The sequence below is a fragment of the Mizuhopecten yessoensis genome, unplaced genomic scaffold (assembly GCF_002113885.1).
Source record: "Mizuhopecten yessoensis strain PY_sf001 unplaced genomic scaffold, ASM211388v2 scaffold10819, whole genome shotgun sequence".
Taxonomy (NCBI): domain Eukaryota; kingdom Metazoa; phylum Mollusca; class Bivalvia; order Pectinida; family Pectinidae; genus Mizuhopecten; species Mizuhopecten yessoensis.
Window position 1 is genome coordinate 256,794 of NW_018408737.1, and position 17,236 is coordinate 274,029.

Genomic DNA, 17,236 nt, shown 5'->3' on the forward strand with positions numbered 1-17,236 from the left:
GTCCGTCATCAGCTTTTTCTTTCAAACCTATCTCCTCCTAAACGCCAAAGAGAATTTCAACCAAATTTAGTCTGAAGCATCAGTAGGGACGGGCAGTTATTTATGAAATAAATGAGGTTGGTTCGACCCCTGAGGCCAGGGGGGCGGGGCCCTGAAGGGGAACTTAGCTAAATTTGCTTTAAAACGCATCTCCTAAACGCCACAGAGGATTTCAACCAAATTTAGTCTGAAGCATCAGTAGGGACGGGCAGTTATTTATAAAATAAATGAGGTTGTTCGACCCCTGAGGCCAGGGGGGCGGGGCCCTGAAGGGGGGCGGGGCCCTGAAGGGGAACTTCAATAAATTTGCTTTAAAATGCATCTCCTCCTAAACGTCAGAAAAGATTTTAACCAAATACAGTCCGAAGCATCAGCTAGGGAGTGCTATCATTTCTTAAATAAATATAGTTGGTTCTAGCCCCTGAGGCCAGGGGGGCGGGGCCCTGAAGGGGGGCGGGGCCCTGAAGGGGAACTTCAATAAATTTGCTTTAAAATGCATCTCCTCCTAAACGTCAGAAAAGATTTTAACCAAATACAGTCCGAAGCATCAGCTAGGGAGTGCTATCATTNCCGAGACGCTTTTTAACCAAATTTGCTCCGAAACTTCATTGGGGGAGGGCAATCATTTCCTAAATAAATGAGGTTGGTTCGACCCCTGAGGCCAGGGCGGCGGGAACCTGAAGAGGAACTTAGCTAAAATTTTGCTTTAAAACGCATCTCCTCCTAAAAACCAGAGACGATTTTAACCAAATTTGCTCTGAAACTTCATTAGGGGAGGGCAATCATTTCAAAATCTGCTAACATGGCAACTCAATGGAGGCCCCTGATTAGTCGAAAGTCGGATATTGTGGTCCCAGTTGGGTTAGAACATAGATCTTGTCTGGTTTGGAGGAAATTTCATATAAAGATGTACTAATGCATTCAGTTGTAATGACTTAAATATAAAACCAGGTGAGCGATACAAGTCCAATGGACCTCTTGTTTTTATACAATCGGAGTTTGTTTACCATCCGCCCTAAGGCTTCCATTAGAGTATTGCTATTATGTTAATTGAAACAAGCATCAAGATTATATAAATATACATTTTTAGTTGTCATGTTGTTACTAGGACCTCCAACGGAAGTTTCATATTTTCTCGGGAAAACATGCTGTTATCTCTATTGTGTTGTCCCCCTTTATAAAAAAAGCAAAAGCTGTATTTTGTTTTATTTGTTGTTGCATCAATAACCTGAAAGCATTTTAAAACTTTAAAATAAGGAAGACATTTTTTGACATTTGTTTAACCTCGTACTTACTTTTGTGACAAAGCTTTTTCAGGGTGATGTGATGATCATACTTGAATATGTATTTATAAGAGAAAAGATAGACCTTGATTTTGGTGCAAATATAAATATATAAGTGACCTAATTTTGGAACAACACTCTTGTCTCCCTATATGTACCAAGTTTGAGGGTCTCGCTTAAAACAGTTTTAGAGAAATACTCTGGAAACAAAGTGATCTACATTTGGTTCAGGACAATTCACCTTCCTAGATGTACTGTAAAAACACTTAACTATTGTGGGATTTGAATTTTGTTCATTTTCAAATAAATAGGTCTACAAAGTAATTACAAGTTTGACTTGAAGCTTATCTCTGTTTGAAAGGGTACTCTTAATCCATGAATTCATGTACTGTACCCACGAAATGGTGCGATTTTTTCTGGGAAAACCATGCAAATATCTGATTACACAGTATTGATGAACCAAATTGATAATTTGAAATGGTGAAGAAGGAATGCTACAAGAACAATGCTTACTTGCATGAGGTTAGAGGTCAACTTAAGGTTACAATTGTCTATCTATGGTACACGACTCTGTTTTCCCTGCATTTACCCACATAACAAACTGAACTAAATTTGATGATCCTGAATGAAGGAACTTTCTGGAAACCATTCATACAGACATGGACGCAGGCACGCATGTGTGCAATGAGGGACAAACACATAGACAAAATGGCAGCCAGGAGTCGAACCCGGGACCTCTGGTTTAGTGGTCTTATGCTCTACAGAATAAGCTAAAGAGAAATTCTTTCTTGCCAAGTCAGTAGGAAGTGGTTAGTATTTTACCGGGGTGACATATAAATATACCCCATTACTTTGTATGGGTTTATCATGAGAGGTAGGTCATAATGTTGTTCTATTGGCTGACATTTAGTATGGTCAAACCTGTCTATAAAGACCTCTCTAGAGACCATGAAATATTGGTATGTAAAGGCAAGTTGTTTTTATAGACAGAATTGAATAATATCAGGACCTATGTACAAAATCCTTAAAAATGGTAGTTGTTCTCTCCTAGAAGTTCAAAACTTGAAGGGTAAGTACATCAACTGGTTAACTTGTCAGTATAATGTGACCGGGTAGAACACTGTGCTGGGTGCCTCTCGACGCATTATTTCAGTGAGACAGAACTCTAAATCCAGCATCAGATCTTCATTAATGTCAGGAGGCAAAATCATTACTATCGCCTCCAGCACACATACATATACATTACACAAATGGTGGCATGTCCTTAATGATCCTAGCTTCTTATACAATACGAAACCCTACAAACCTAATTCAATCCAGAAGTATGATTATATAATGTTAAGGGACTCTTTTGAACATGTCTTTATAGACGGATGATCTTTCAATACAGGGTGTCACTGAAGCAGGTCTGACTGTGTAAACACTCACACATAAAGAATAATTAACATGTGTGTAAACTAGTAACTTTTAATAAAAAATACATTGATTACAGAAATAAAAATTAATTACATTTCATAGTACACAATTTAAATAAATTACATTAAAATTGTTCATTACTCCTATATATATGTAAAGTACTTGTATGATGCAGTAATGAAAAGGGAAAACACTACATAATTTTACTAAACCACATTATAATACAAACAAGGTTACCGCGAGCGGTATATAATACGCCCGTCACACATTGAATGAGCAGTTGTTTGTATGATTGAAATATATGAAGTATTTGTGAGTAATTGATATTAAAAGAGAAATCATTCAACATAACTGTTAGATCAATGAGTGCAATACAACATCATGGAACGCATGCATCGCATTAATGAAACCAAGGGTAATAACTCCAGAAATTATGGTCTGATGATGGCGGTTATCAAACTTGTCCGAGGTTTCATGGTAATTAACCTTGTTGTGAACTTTGAAGTTAATCCGTTAATAATTACTTGAGATATCGAGCGGACACTGTTTCGGCAAGTAAAGGGGCATAACTCCAGAAATTATGGTCGGATAATGGCGGTTATCGAACTTGTCCGAGGTTTCATGGTAATTAACCTTGTTGTGAAGTTTGAAGTTAATCCGTTAATAATTACTCAAGATATCGAACGGACACTGTTTCGGCAAATCCATAAAGGGCCATAACTCCACAAATTATGGTCGGATAATGGCGGTTATCGAACTTGTCCGAGGTTTCATGGTAATTAACCTTGTTGTGAAGTTTGAAGTTAATCCGTTAATAATTACTCGAGATATCGAGCGGACATCGCCATTCACCCCTGAGGACACATTTGAACTCTTCCAATTCATAAGTTGGATTGGTTCATTATGAAACTTCAGGGGTGAATGAGTTCAGCTACAGTTCCCATTGATATTTTTTAAACTTCATCATTACATTCTTGTTGTTACAGATTTAAAATAAATACTGAGTTGAACAAATCACACTTTTGTGATCATGTGACTCGAAACTCATCTGGATGGTCAGGAAGCTGTGCCAGGTCCATGGGATTCTTTGAGTGGATACAAGATAATTTCATTTCACAGATGGCTTAGTATTCACATCTACAGTTAACAGGTACAAAAAATGTCTTTTCAATATTTCATTTTTGACAAAAGGTTTCTCTTAACCCATTCACCCCTAAAGTCACATTTGAACCTTATCAAATTAAAGACTGGGCAAGTCCAGTTAAAATATGTAGGGGTAAATGAGTTAATGAAAATTTGAAAGGTTGAAAAGTATGCCCTCAAACTCACCTGATTATTTTTAAAAACATTCTGGCACTTCTATTTGAATTTGATTTCATTGATGGTATTAATGATATTAAAAGAAAATTCCATATAGTGCTGGATATCTTTCTTAAGAATGAAAAATTGCAGAAAATACAAGATGTAACAGCACCTGCTACTAATGAGCAGAAAACAGACTATATAAGCTTGTTCAATACAAGACAAATACATTTCAGCATCACATTTACCCAGCAATAAGACCATGCCTGGTAATAAGCCTATCCCCCACTTTGAGTGAGAGATTATGTGTTGGCCCCTGGGCTTATTACAGGCTAAATACACTTATTTATTAACGTCCTGAGAATGTTTGATTTAGGCCCCTTAGACTACAGGCTTTAAGTGTGGGCTACAATAGCAGGTAGAAGATACTGACATCAGACATTACTGGAACACATTGGGAACGCATTGATTGTTATATTTGTCAACAGCAGGTAGTTATTATGCAAGACAGAAAATACTATACCGAGGACAAAGCACACGTGAGTCTGTTGGTGTAGAAATTGAACCTAGCCATTACAATAATGTGTAGTCTGTATTAATCAAGTCAGTTCTAGATTTATTTCTTCTTTGAACAATGAACAAGCTCTAACAAGCTATAACGTTAGACAATTGGTCCATGCCAGTTCTATGTCATGCTGGCTCCAAGATCTGTATTCATCACTAAACCAAGTCAGCCCAGATCTTCAATCTGTCATCCTCAAAGAATCATGCCAGCTTTATGGTCCATCATTGTATTTGACCAAGCTAACTCTTTGGTCCATCATCTCGTAGAACTATGCCAGCTCCATGATTCATTGTCCCCAGAGATGTAAACCATCACTATGTACTGCTTTCCTCATTGAATTTTGTGTATTGTTCTAATTCGTCCGATTTCATGCATGGCTTACACCTTGACAAACAGTTGTGTATGTTGTCCTAAAATAAATGGAAATCACATACGTCAGAAAACAATGTACAACATTTATATGTTTATATATAAGTTGATCTTTACATTTTTTGTGGTTGAAATCAATTTCAAAAACATTTCCTTCATCAAGTCTGAAGTATATGTACACATAACAGCTCTTTTTCACTTGTATCTATGTAATTGCTATATATTGTATGTCTTGTACCGATATTCGCTGTTATGATAAATTCCCCCCTAATGGGAACCACGAAAATTTCCCAGTATTTTAATCATCTATCCGTATCAGGCTATCCAACCAAATTATAAACACAGTAAAAAATATGTCGGCTGGGTATTTCTCAACGAGACAGGACTATTTGCTGACATTGCTGTTACTAGGTTAACAACCCATGGCATCATATATATGGTAGGTTTGCCTATATATTAATGAGGGACATGATATCAAAGTTTACTGTATATAAATTAAGGCCATTATATTGAGATTATATAAACGAGAAGCATTACGTAGAGGTTTTACTGTATATTGGGCATTGTATATATACTGTAACTGGGAAGCTTTTCGCCCAGTCAAACTTTCGCCCAATGCCCGTGTAATGAATGTTCACGCAGTGTTAATTTCGCCATTCACATTAACTTCCTATCTTTGTGATGTTGTTCACTTATATTCACTGTTGTAATAAAAAGGCGAAAATTAAACTGCTGCAGAAATTTTCCGGTATACAGTAATGTTATGTTGTTCACTTATATTCACTGTTGTAATAAAAAGGCGAAAATTAAACTGCTGCAGAAATTTTCCGGTATACAGTAATGTTTTCCTTACTATTGTCATTGGTTTTACATATAGGTCATTTGGTAGAATGTCAGCCAAACTTTTACTCTTTGCTCCTGGAGCCGAGGATGAACAAGCAGTCTCCATGTCAATCATCTCATCTGGTTGGTCCACAGACTGGTGTCTCTCCTTCAAACAACACACATGACAATGAATTATCAAATTATTGACAAACTGGTCCCTCTTATTCTTTTGTTGAGGTGAATATGTGGTTATATGAGATCCCCACCCCAAAACTAAATATAGAATTGCTGGGCATAAAGAGAGGAACACAATCATGATATTAGCAATGACCCTTGGGTCTGGCCACACCCCTAGGGACCTAGTTTCTGAGTCACATCTTGGAAACAGTCAAGATCCCCACCCTATAACCATATGTAAAATTTCTGAGTATCAAGAGAGGAACGCACATATGCTTCCAGGATGGCCCCGGGTCTGCCCCACCCTTGGAAACCTAAATCCTGGGTCACAACTTTGAAACCGTTAAGATCCCCACACCAAAACTTTTTTTAAAATTGCTGAGCATAAAGAGATGAATGCAGTCATGATATTAGAATTGACCCCAGGGTCTGACCCACCCTTGCAGACTTAACCCCTGGGTCATAACTTTGAAACGGTTGAGATCCCCACCCCAAAACTATATATACAGTTGCTTGACATAAAGAGACAACAGCAGTCATGATATTATAATTGACCATGATGTCTGGCCACAACCCTAGGGACCTAGTTTCTGAGTCACAGCTTGGAAACAGTTGATATCTCCACCCCATAACCATACAAACAATTCCTGGACATGAAAAATCAAATACAGATATCTACAAGGATTGGCCTTGGGGTCTGGCCCTATCCCTTTTATCTCTTTTTGAGAATATTTTGCCATGATTGCTTAGATATCCAGGTGAGCGATACAGGCCCTCTGGGCCTGTTGTGATTAAACTTAGTATGCAAGTATATGATGGCTTTTTAAACTCTATCCAAGCATCATTTGTGACAATGGGGTCAGTTTTGAGGACTTCTGTAATGGTCCCCATAATATTTGATAATTAAGCAGTAAGCAGTCCCTCTTATAATAAGGTAAAATAAGTGCTAAGTTAAAAATATCCTGATAAAACTTGCAGTATATCTGCATCACTCACAGACGATGAACTGTACACTGTCGTTAGGTCACTGTGACCTTGACCTCGAGGTCAAAGGTCAAAGAAGTGTAAGATTTCAGGAATATCTTGTCTGGGTCGAATTTTTTAACTGTTAAAGGGGAGAGGTACGTTTTTGTTCACAAAAACCAATTTCTAGTTTCATTTTCAATTACACCCTATAAATGATGTAGATAATCAATATTAAGAGGAGCTCAGATATAAGCAGTATCTTTACAACCTTTTATGACCCTGTGTTAAGGTGCAACACAAGTTGTAAGACCCATGTAAAAATTAAAACTTTCACCGAAAATCAGGGTAACAATTCTGTCCATTGCTCTCAACTTAACAGCCAGCCCCTGAAAACTGTAACTAAACCTGAAATGTTCAACAACATACAGGTCATGATTCATGTTGTCCCCCTCTGATCAGATATCATGGCACCGCTCACCAGCCTGAAATGTGTAGCCCGTTGTATTTCTCGTACGGGCTCCATGAGGGCGTCTCTCACCACAACAAGCATATCTGATACTGTGTACCTGTATTGTTTAACAAAAGTAGAAACACTTTTTATTCATTTGTCACCCTGGCTACAAGCTACTTTCTACCGATGTTACTCAATTTTAATTTCAGACCGGTAAAAGCAGAGGTCAATGTTTGACCCCTAGCGGAGGAATTGAGAAAATAATGAACTCTATTACATTTTCAACGATGTAGGGACCCGGGAGGAATTAACAAAAACACTCAACCTTACTCTCACAGGTTTCAGGTTTGATCCCTAGAGAGGCATTGAAATAAATAATGACTGTTACTTATACATTTTTAGCACAGTAACATGCTGACTTTGTGAATGACTTATAAGCTTAACTTGCTTCCAATTTGACCTTTCTTTATGACTAAACTTAGCCAAGGACAAAATTTAACATATTTCTTATGACTTCTCATAGCCAAACATACAGTTAAACTCATATTTCTAATAATTTTAATGCCATATTGATGACTGTTTATCATTAATAAAAACATAATATACATACCCTTCAGTATGTTTCACTAATTCCTCAAAGTCCTCCTCAGTGACAGAAGATTCAAGATTTAGATGCATTTTGAATAGCACATTGCGACTGGCCTCGTCTGGCATTGGGACATACACTGGGGTCGGGAAACTGGAAAAAATTGATACAAATGTAACATCTTTGCAAACTTACTTCAGCAATTAAAAGTTACTAGGACCTGATTCTAAAACTCTGAAACCAAAACAGACTTCCCAAGGCCAATCGTTCCAAGAGCCTACTGAAATTATTATGGGGTTAAAGTTGAAAGAATACCTTAATTGCCATTGATCACAGTTGCTCCATAGAGAGACCAGAATACACTTAGTGTTCAAATACAATTTTATGGACAAGATTGCATCTAAGTGTCAAAAATATGTTGGCACCACTTTAAGAGTTTTCATCCTATAAGTTCTCAGATGGTGGCCAGTTCAATGCTTTTCAAACAACTTGTAAGTCAGTACACTCTTTATGACAAATTTATTCAACCCCAGAAGGCAATGTAAAATGAAACATTTGTAGTGGAACTGGACTGGGTCGGTCACAGGTGACCAGGTAGCTCAATTGGTTAGAGCCTTTGTCTAGAGTTCGGAGGGTCCCAGGTTCGAACCCCAATCTGGCCGTACATTTTTCCACTCCTTTTACATTTTTCACACAATGTACCGTAAAAACCCATGTAATTTGCGCACCTGTGTAATTTGCGCAGGTACTTTTTGAGGCTGAAAATCGGGAAAAAAGGTTCTACTCGAATATTTTGCGCACCCAAAAAATCTGGAAAAAAAACGATGTTCATGCTCCGAAAATCGATCTCTGAATATATATTTTTTTAAATATATTTCTATGATTTTTTTTTCATTGATGTAAAATGATATTTAAAACCAAGAAGAAACTACGTAAAATGTGTATTTTGTTGCTTGTTTTCTTTGAATTATCTGATCACACATGACACACGTGTGCGCATATCGGCATACATCAATTCATTTTAGCAATATTTTACATAAAACATTTACTTGCTTACAAAAACATATCAATTAATAAGTAATTCGATGTTTATTAACCGCTGGTGCATATCTCCTGGTGAAAGATATAATTAGATACCTTTTATTGATCATAATTACGATCAGTGAGAAGGGCTCATCATGGCGTCTTGGGTTACGTCACTTCAAACCAGGTCATGTCACAGTTCAGTTTGGCCACGGAATTAGATTATCAAAGTCCGTGGTTTGCCGATATTTTTTTACAAATTACAATGCAGTAATGAACTAACACTATCTCTGTGATTACCCGTTAACAATAGCTCTACTAATTGAAATGATTTGCAGTCGCGATCGACGGACCGTGTTGTTGTTTTTTTCACTCGCCAACACGTGGCGTGAATTACGAAGCCCTACTGCATTAATTGTCATAACTACAGACTGATTTGACTGATAAGGGATTATAAAACATATGTGTATACTAGAAGCGTGGACAATCAATACATCCTCTTCAAATCTACTATAATATACAAATGTACCTACGGAAGGTGGTATAGGGACTCGTTCTCTTCGGGGTCATTCCCCCCGTCAAAGACTTTGTTAAAGGAGGGAGAAATGTAGCGGAACTGGACTGGGTTTATTGCTGGCGACAAGGGAGCTCAATTGGTTTGGGTTCCAGTTTCAAACCCCCATCATCAGGTGATGCAGTGGATAGCCCACTTGCCTTTCACCAAGGCGACCAGGGTTCCATTCCCCGATCAGACATGAAAAGGTATGGGGTCACCTGCCCGACCACGTGGGTTTTCTCCAGGTACTCTGGTTTCCTCCCACAATGAGACCCCCAACGTACTAACATCCGGGCCATCAAGAGTGATTAATATAAGTTGGAATAACTTGATTCATAATTGTTGTAAAATAAGTAAAGTTTACATTTATAACCCCTGGTTTGGCCATGCACTTTTCTGCTCCTATATTGCACTACTGATAGGATCTAAATTGACCAGATCTGACAAGATCAGATTGTCTCCTATATAACAACTGAGTTATTTTGTTAAAGAAGATGTTTGTAAATGTAATCTCATACAAATATTGTCATGAATCCAGTTTCACTTTATCCCTTGGACATGCAGCAAATCCAACATTCATCAATAAGAAATCAGGATGGACGTATAGGTTGGAAAAACTGTTCATGATAAATGTAGTCCAAATTTTCCGAGGCCTGAAGTCAACTGTGTTTACAAGCTAACAAACTGGAACAACTATATTAACAGATATAGGCTCGGACTTTCTGATTTTGACAGAGAATGACAATAAATGGATGAATGGATAGACAGCACATAAGGATAGAACGCCTCACCACCCACCACACAACATGATAAAAGGGAAACATAGGAGATTGAAGTTCTATCAATATGGTCAGTATAATATATATGTAAACTTGATTTATTTTACAACATTTATGAAACAAGTTATTTAAACTTGGAAAACCCACAAGGTCGGGCAGGTGACCCTATACCTTTTCATATCCGATCGGGGAATATAGTAAGTGCTTCAGATGAGATATAAATCAAACCAGTTCCATGTCCAGTGTGTGCACTAGACATAAATGAGCTACCGTAAAGTCCTTTTTAATTTGGTTTCCAAGTTTTGAAGATTTCCTTAAACTGTCAATTTCTTGGATCTATTTTTCATGAATTTCAGGCCTAGTAGTCATGGCCCAAAGTCCTACTGTAAGGATTGACTAATTTGCATTTACTTTGATGGATATAATTTTTGCTGGAAAATGTTACTACGAAAAACAGTGAAAATCAGGAAACTACAAAAAATACAACCTAAACATTACTGCAGTGGCTATATTTGGAACATATTGATAACAACTTCTTTGGAGGGGCATAGCCAGACATTCAACACATTAGAAATTACCTCCTTTTTAGTCTCATTTCTTTGTAGAGTAACCATGGAAATCTCGTCATGGCGATGATCGGGATGGAATCAATCGCCTTTGTACACATGAGCTGAAATAGGACATCTCTCGCCTCTGTGTACTCATCTTCAACAAACACCTCAATGTCTTCCATCAACACAATACAAGGTTGGTTGGCTGTAGCGCAGGCAAATACTGCCCTCATGAACCTGGGAAAAAAAGAAAAAATGGTCATCATTGATACTACAGGGGTTGGCATTACATTCACTTCCGTTCTCTGCATCTCTGGAGAATGTCTCTGCATCCCTGGAGAATGTCTCTGCATCCCTTGAGTATGTCTCTGCATCCCTGGAGTATGTCCTAGCAAAATTGAAAGCCACGACTAGCTATTTGATTCTTCTCAGGTAAAAAAAAATATGACTAATCGCTAACCGATACCTGTCCTTTGAAGATTACGATACCTGTCCTTTGAAGATTACGGAGGAGCGAGGAGGGGGAGGAGCGACACTCGACTTCAAAGCCAGTCAATTTTAGACTTCAAAGCCAGTAAATTTTAGACTTCAAAGCCAGTCAATTTTACCGTTATGCAACCCACAAATTCTTTTGATGTACATCAAAGGATCAAACAGGTCTTCTCGTCTCATCCACCATGTGTTTGACATTGAGCCTTCAATTTTGCTATGACATATTCAATAACCAATGATCATGTGAAATTACATACCCAGCAAATATTCATTTTATTATTATTCTAGGCCTGATTGACCTTTTCCTGCTTATTCATGACGATTAAACACCAATTCAGTATAATTTTTTGACATTATTCCAATAATACACTTAACAAAGTGATAACGACATACCATCTCCTCTAAGTGGGGGGTACAACAAGTGCTTTTCAAAAAATCCTTAAACTAAGACTACAGTAACAGGCGGTCAAATGGCCTTAATGGCCACCTGAGTTGTAATTATTTTACGTTTGGCTAATGAAAGTTACATTTTGATAACGAACCTTATAACCTTTAATCCATTAAGAGTATTTGACTCTAGTTATGGTCTCATTGTAGAAGGGTTTAATATAACTTACTGTGCCTGATCGGTGACCATCCTTGACATGATGGAGTAAGAGTTGACAATCATCAGACAGGCACGAGACTCCCTCGCCAGAGCTTTCATCAGCATGGACTTACCACATCCTGGGGGCTACAAACAAACAATGAAATATTGTACTTTGCACACTCTTGGGGCTACAGGCAAATAATGAAATATTATACTTAACACACCAAGGGACCTACACACAAATAATGAAATATTATACTTCACACACCAAGGGACCTACACACAAATAATGAATTATTATACTTCACACACCAAGGGACCTACAGGCAAATAATGAAATATTATACTTTACACACCAAGGGACCTACACACAAATAATGAATTATTATACTTCACACACCAAGGGACCTACACACAAAAAAATGAAATATTATACTTCACACACCAAGGGACCTACACACAAAAAAATGAAATATTATACTTCACACACCAAGGGATCTACACACAAATAATGAAATATTATACTTCACACAACAAGGGACCTACACACAAATAATGAAATATTATACTTCACACGCCAAGGGATCTACACACAAATAATGAAATATTATACTTCACACGCCAAGGGATCTACACACAAATAATGAAATATTATACTTCACACACCAAGGGGCCTACACACAAATAATGAAATATTATACTTCACACAACAAGGGACCTACACACAAATAATGAAATATTATACCTCACACACCAAGGGACCTACACACAAATAATGAATTATTATACTTCACACACCAAGGGACCTACAGGCAACTAATGAAATATTATACTTCACACACCAAGGGATCTACACACAAATAATGAAATATTATACTTCACACGCCAAGGGATCTACACACAAATAATGAAATATTATACTTCACACACCAAGGGGCCTACACACAAATAATGAAATATTATACTTCACACGCCAAGGGATCTACACACAAATAATGAAATATTATACTTCACACAACAAGGGACCTACACACAAATAATGAAATATTATACCTCACACACCAAGGGACCTACACACAAATAATGAATTATTATACTTCACACACCAAGGGACCTACACACAAACAATGAAATATTATACTTCACACACCAAGGGACCTACAGGCAAATAATCAAATATTATACTTTACACACCAAGGGACCTACACACAAATAATGAAATATTATACTTTGCACAACCAGGAGCTACAGACAAGCAACGAAATATATATATGTTGTACTTCGCACACTCCGGGGGCTACAGACAAGGAATGCAATATTGTACTTCATACAGCCAGGGATCTACAAACAAGCAACCAAATATTGTACTTCATACAGCCAGAGATCTACAGACAAGCAACCAAATATTGTACTTCATACAGCCAGGGATCTACAAACAAGCATCCAAATATTGTACTTCATACAGCCAGAGATCTACAGCCAAGCAACCAAATATGGTACTTCATACAGCTAGGGATCTACAGACAAGCAATGAAATATTGTACTTCACACAGCCAGAGATCTACAGACAAGCTATGAAATATTGTACTGCACATACCCAGGGAGCATAGACAAATGATGAAATATTGTACTTCACACACCCGGGGAGCATATAGACCAACATAGTCAAATATTTTACTTTGCACACTTTATTTAAAATGGTTAGGAGTTTTAAAGTGGAACATCTGATTGTAGTAAAACTCTTAAAGCAGAATCCCCATACACCATCAACAAATTATTTACCCTGTATAATGTACTTTTTACTTATATGTACCCTATAAAACTTCACTTAATACTTATTGCATACACAGTTACTTGAGTACTTACCCCGTACAATAACATATTTTTTATGGCACATCCTGAAATGTTAAAAAAAGATTCCACCTTACTTCATGTGTATATATAAGGTGAATATAAGCTCAACACAGTACAAAATCAAATGTATCCGAATCATTACATAAAAACAATGGTTTTACACAGCATCATAATTGCAGCTCTTTATACTTATAAACTCTTTTTTATTCCACACTAGATACTTACTGCAACCTATGTGACTCAAAATTATTTTTTTAAACAAGAATATACAACTGATGTTGCATGAATTTTATAGATTGGTAAACCAGTCGGGCAATTTGCTCTGTGTATGGATACTGAAAGATAAGTAGGGTGATTGATGCTGAGTATGTAAATATCAGTAGATGGGGCTATTCACAACATAGCTAAGGTGTCACAAGTTTGAGTAGGTTCGGCCAAAAAGTTAAGAATCTTTAGTGAAGTCTTCACCAGGAGAACATTCATACACTGTGTGTATACACTCTGTTTTGCTAGGCACAAGCCAACTTATCCAATAGTCAAGTGAGGAATAAAAAATGTACATCGTTGTACAGATAAACAATACAAATGGTTCACTCAGTAATATCTTGACAAAGAGACCAGTCGGTCTTGACACATTGCAACACTTTTGATACCTGTACCAGACAGACCGCAGACCATTGCCCGTGGGACGTTGGATCTCCTTTCTGGATAATTGTGTTGGTTTACGAACATTTTTATTCCACTTTTTCACATTTGATATATGTATGTAATGTTTGTGTTGAAAGTAAGCTTTGATACATATAAAAAATATTCTTTTCCGAACTGGGGAATCTTACTGAAGATATCTGAAGAATGCCTCACCTTTAAAGAGATGTGGGAACTTTAACGGCATCATCAGGTGTTCTTTCAATATCAGTTTGGCATTGGTAAGTCCTATGAGATCATCCCAGTTCACAGCAATATCATCAGGGTGTATAATGTCAACTGACCCTGATAATGGACGCAAGGAACAAATAATCATATAGTTGTCTAATTTATTTTCTAAAGTCTCACCTGCATCATACTGTTGACAACAGAAAGTACATTTTTTCAACATTTCTGCTCATTTTCATCTTGAATAAAGAATTGAGTATCTTTAATTCAATGTCTTTTCAATTTCTGCTTTAAAATTTGATTGTCTTTTTTCCAAACCAGTCTACCAATTTTTTAACACGTTTGATCTCTTTGACCTTGAAAATGGGTCTGGTTTAAATATTGAACCAGTTTGACAGTCTTTCACCTCAGACAATTTAGATGTCTCAATGCATTATAGTTCTGCAGAAGAAGCTGTTTAAGAACTTAAACAAACCTTACCACTGTAACTTAGGATGCGGGTCAAGGTTATTTTTTCAATTTCAATAGCATTTAATACTGGATTATAACATGACTCAATACATTATGGTTCTGCAGAAGACGGTGTTTGATTTTTTTACAAAACATACTTGACCACTGTGACATTGAATGTGTGTCAAGGTACTTAATTCAACTTCAATAGCATTTAATCCTAGACTTATAATATGACTCAATTCATTATGGTTCTGCAGAAGTTGTTTGAGAGTTTAAACAAACTTGACCACTGTGACGTGGGATGTGGGTCAAGGGATTCATTCAACCTAAACAGCATTTCATCCTAGACTTATAGCATGACTTAATACATTATGGTTCTGCAGAAGACAGTGTTTGATTTTTTTATATAATATATACTTGACCGCTGTGACCTTGAATATGGGTCACGATTATCTAAACAAAGTTAGATAGTCATTTTTCCAACTGTGCTACAGAACAAACATGGATCCAGGTCTCAAAGTCCTATAGAATATATATGTTGTGTATATTAATTGATATTGTTAATAACGAGGAAGTTACAGGTGACATGAATGCTAGAACAAAGGAGTTATCTGACTTCGTTGAAAGTGATATAAGTTACTTTATACCTATAGATGACGAATACGTAGAGGACAGTATGGGTAAGTGGTATTCACTTGATAAGGGTAGAGTTAATAGCAATGGTTTGAAGTTGATTGATTTCTGTAAGTCTTCTGGTTTACGTATGTTGAATGGTAGAGTAGGAAAAGACGCGGGTATAGGATCGTTAACTTTCGCGAATGACCGAGGATGTAGTCTAGTTGATTATGTAATTACTTCACCTGAATTATTCTCATCTATTGTTGACTTCTATGTTGACTTGCCAAATGTTTACAGTGATCATATGGCCGTATATTTTGAAATGAAGGCGTCTATGGTAACCTGTGGTTTTAACAGTAATACTTCGAATGAAATGTTGTCAATTAAATATAAATGGAATCCTGCGCTTAAAGATGTGTTTTTGCAAAATTTACAGAAAGATGATTGTATGTTGAATTTCCTAGAAGTTAACCGGTTATTGAATGCAACGGAAATTAGTAATACAGATTTAAACACTGCTGTAAATATTTTTAATGAAGGTGTAAAGCGGCAACACCTATTATGTCGCATACTATTTCGTCGCCTGGGGCGTATAAAACGTGTGGAAATTCCCGCAATAATCCTGGGTACAGTGATGCGTGTGAGCAAACAAGAGGCCCAAGAGGGCCTGTATCGCTCACCTGAATATTTAAGCAGTCATAGCAAAATATTCTCATTAAATATTATATTGCACTAAAAATATTTCCCTTGCAAACTTTGTTGGCTCCATCTGTTGAAACTACCAGCAAAATATTATTATAAGATTCTATGCTTTTTGATTCTTCTTCAGAAGTTGCTGACATATTTTTCCCTGTGATCTTGTAAGTAGGTCAAAGTCATTTTCCTTCTCAAATTGGTTAGCTCTATTCCAAAAAGCTACCAGCCAAATCTTATGAATCCATTCCTTTTAGTTCTCAAGAACAAATCCACTAAAATGTTGTTGACCTCTGTGACCTCTAAAGTTGGTTGAGGTCATTATCATTTGCAAACTTTGGTGAGCTCTATCCCGGGAAGTCACCAGCCAAATAATATAATTTTATGCCATTTAATTCTTCAGAAGAACCTGTTTGAACTGTTTGACATATTTGAACGCTGTGACCTTGGAAGTAGGTCAAGGTCATTTTCATTCGCAAACGTTGTTTGGCTCTTTCCCAGGAAGCTACCTGCCAAATATTAACATTTTATAACTACCAGTTCTTCAGAAGAGGTCGTTTAAAGTGTTTGACATATCTGCCTCATGTGACCTTAAAAGAAGATCAAGGTCATTTTCATTCTCAAACTTTGTTCGGCTCTTTCCTAGGAAGCTACAAGCCAAATATAGAGATTATATACCTTTCAGTTCTTCAGAAGAAGTCGTTTGAAGTGTCTGACACATTTGACTCCTGTGACCTTGAAAGAAGGTCAAGGTCATTTTCATTCTCAAACTTTGT

General features: G+C 37.0%; 1 protein-coding gene across 1 annotated transcript in view; it reads right to left on the reverse strand.

Annotated features, from left to right (window-relative positions):
- Nucleotides 1-3,964: 3,964 nt before the first annotated feature.
- The window catches only part of LOC110462643 (vacuolar protein sorting-associated protein 4B-like), a 24,010-nt gene continuing 10,738 nt past the window's right edge, over nucleotides 3,965-17,236 (reverse strand). Inside the window, exons 3-10 of the mRNA XM_021516703.1 lie at nucleotides 14,685-14,813; nucleotides 13,836-13,867; nucleotides 11,998-12,113; nucleotides 10,916-11,125; nucleotides 8,004-8,132; nucleotides 7,421-7,508; nucleotides 5,828-5,965; nucleotides 3,965-5,015 (exon numbers count right to left, since the gene is read on the reverse strand). Coding sequence (XP_021372378.1) covers nucleotides 4,920-5,015; nucleotides 5,828-5,965; nucleotides 7,421-7,508; nucleotides 8,004-8,132; nucleotides 10,916-11,125; nucleotides 11,998-12,113; nucleotides 13,836-13,867; nucleotides 14,685-14,813 — 938 coding nt within the window. The 3' untranslated portion in view covers nucleotides 3,965-4,919. The remainder of the gene's footprint in view (nucleotides 5,016-5,827; nucleotides 5,966-7,420; nucleotides 7,509-8,003; nucleotides 8,133-10,915; nucleotides 11,126-11,997; nucleotides 12,114-13,835; nucleotides 13,868-14,684; nucleotides 14,814-17,236) is intronic.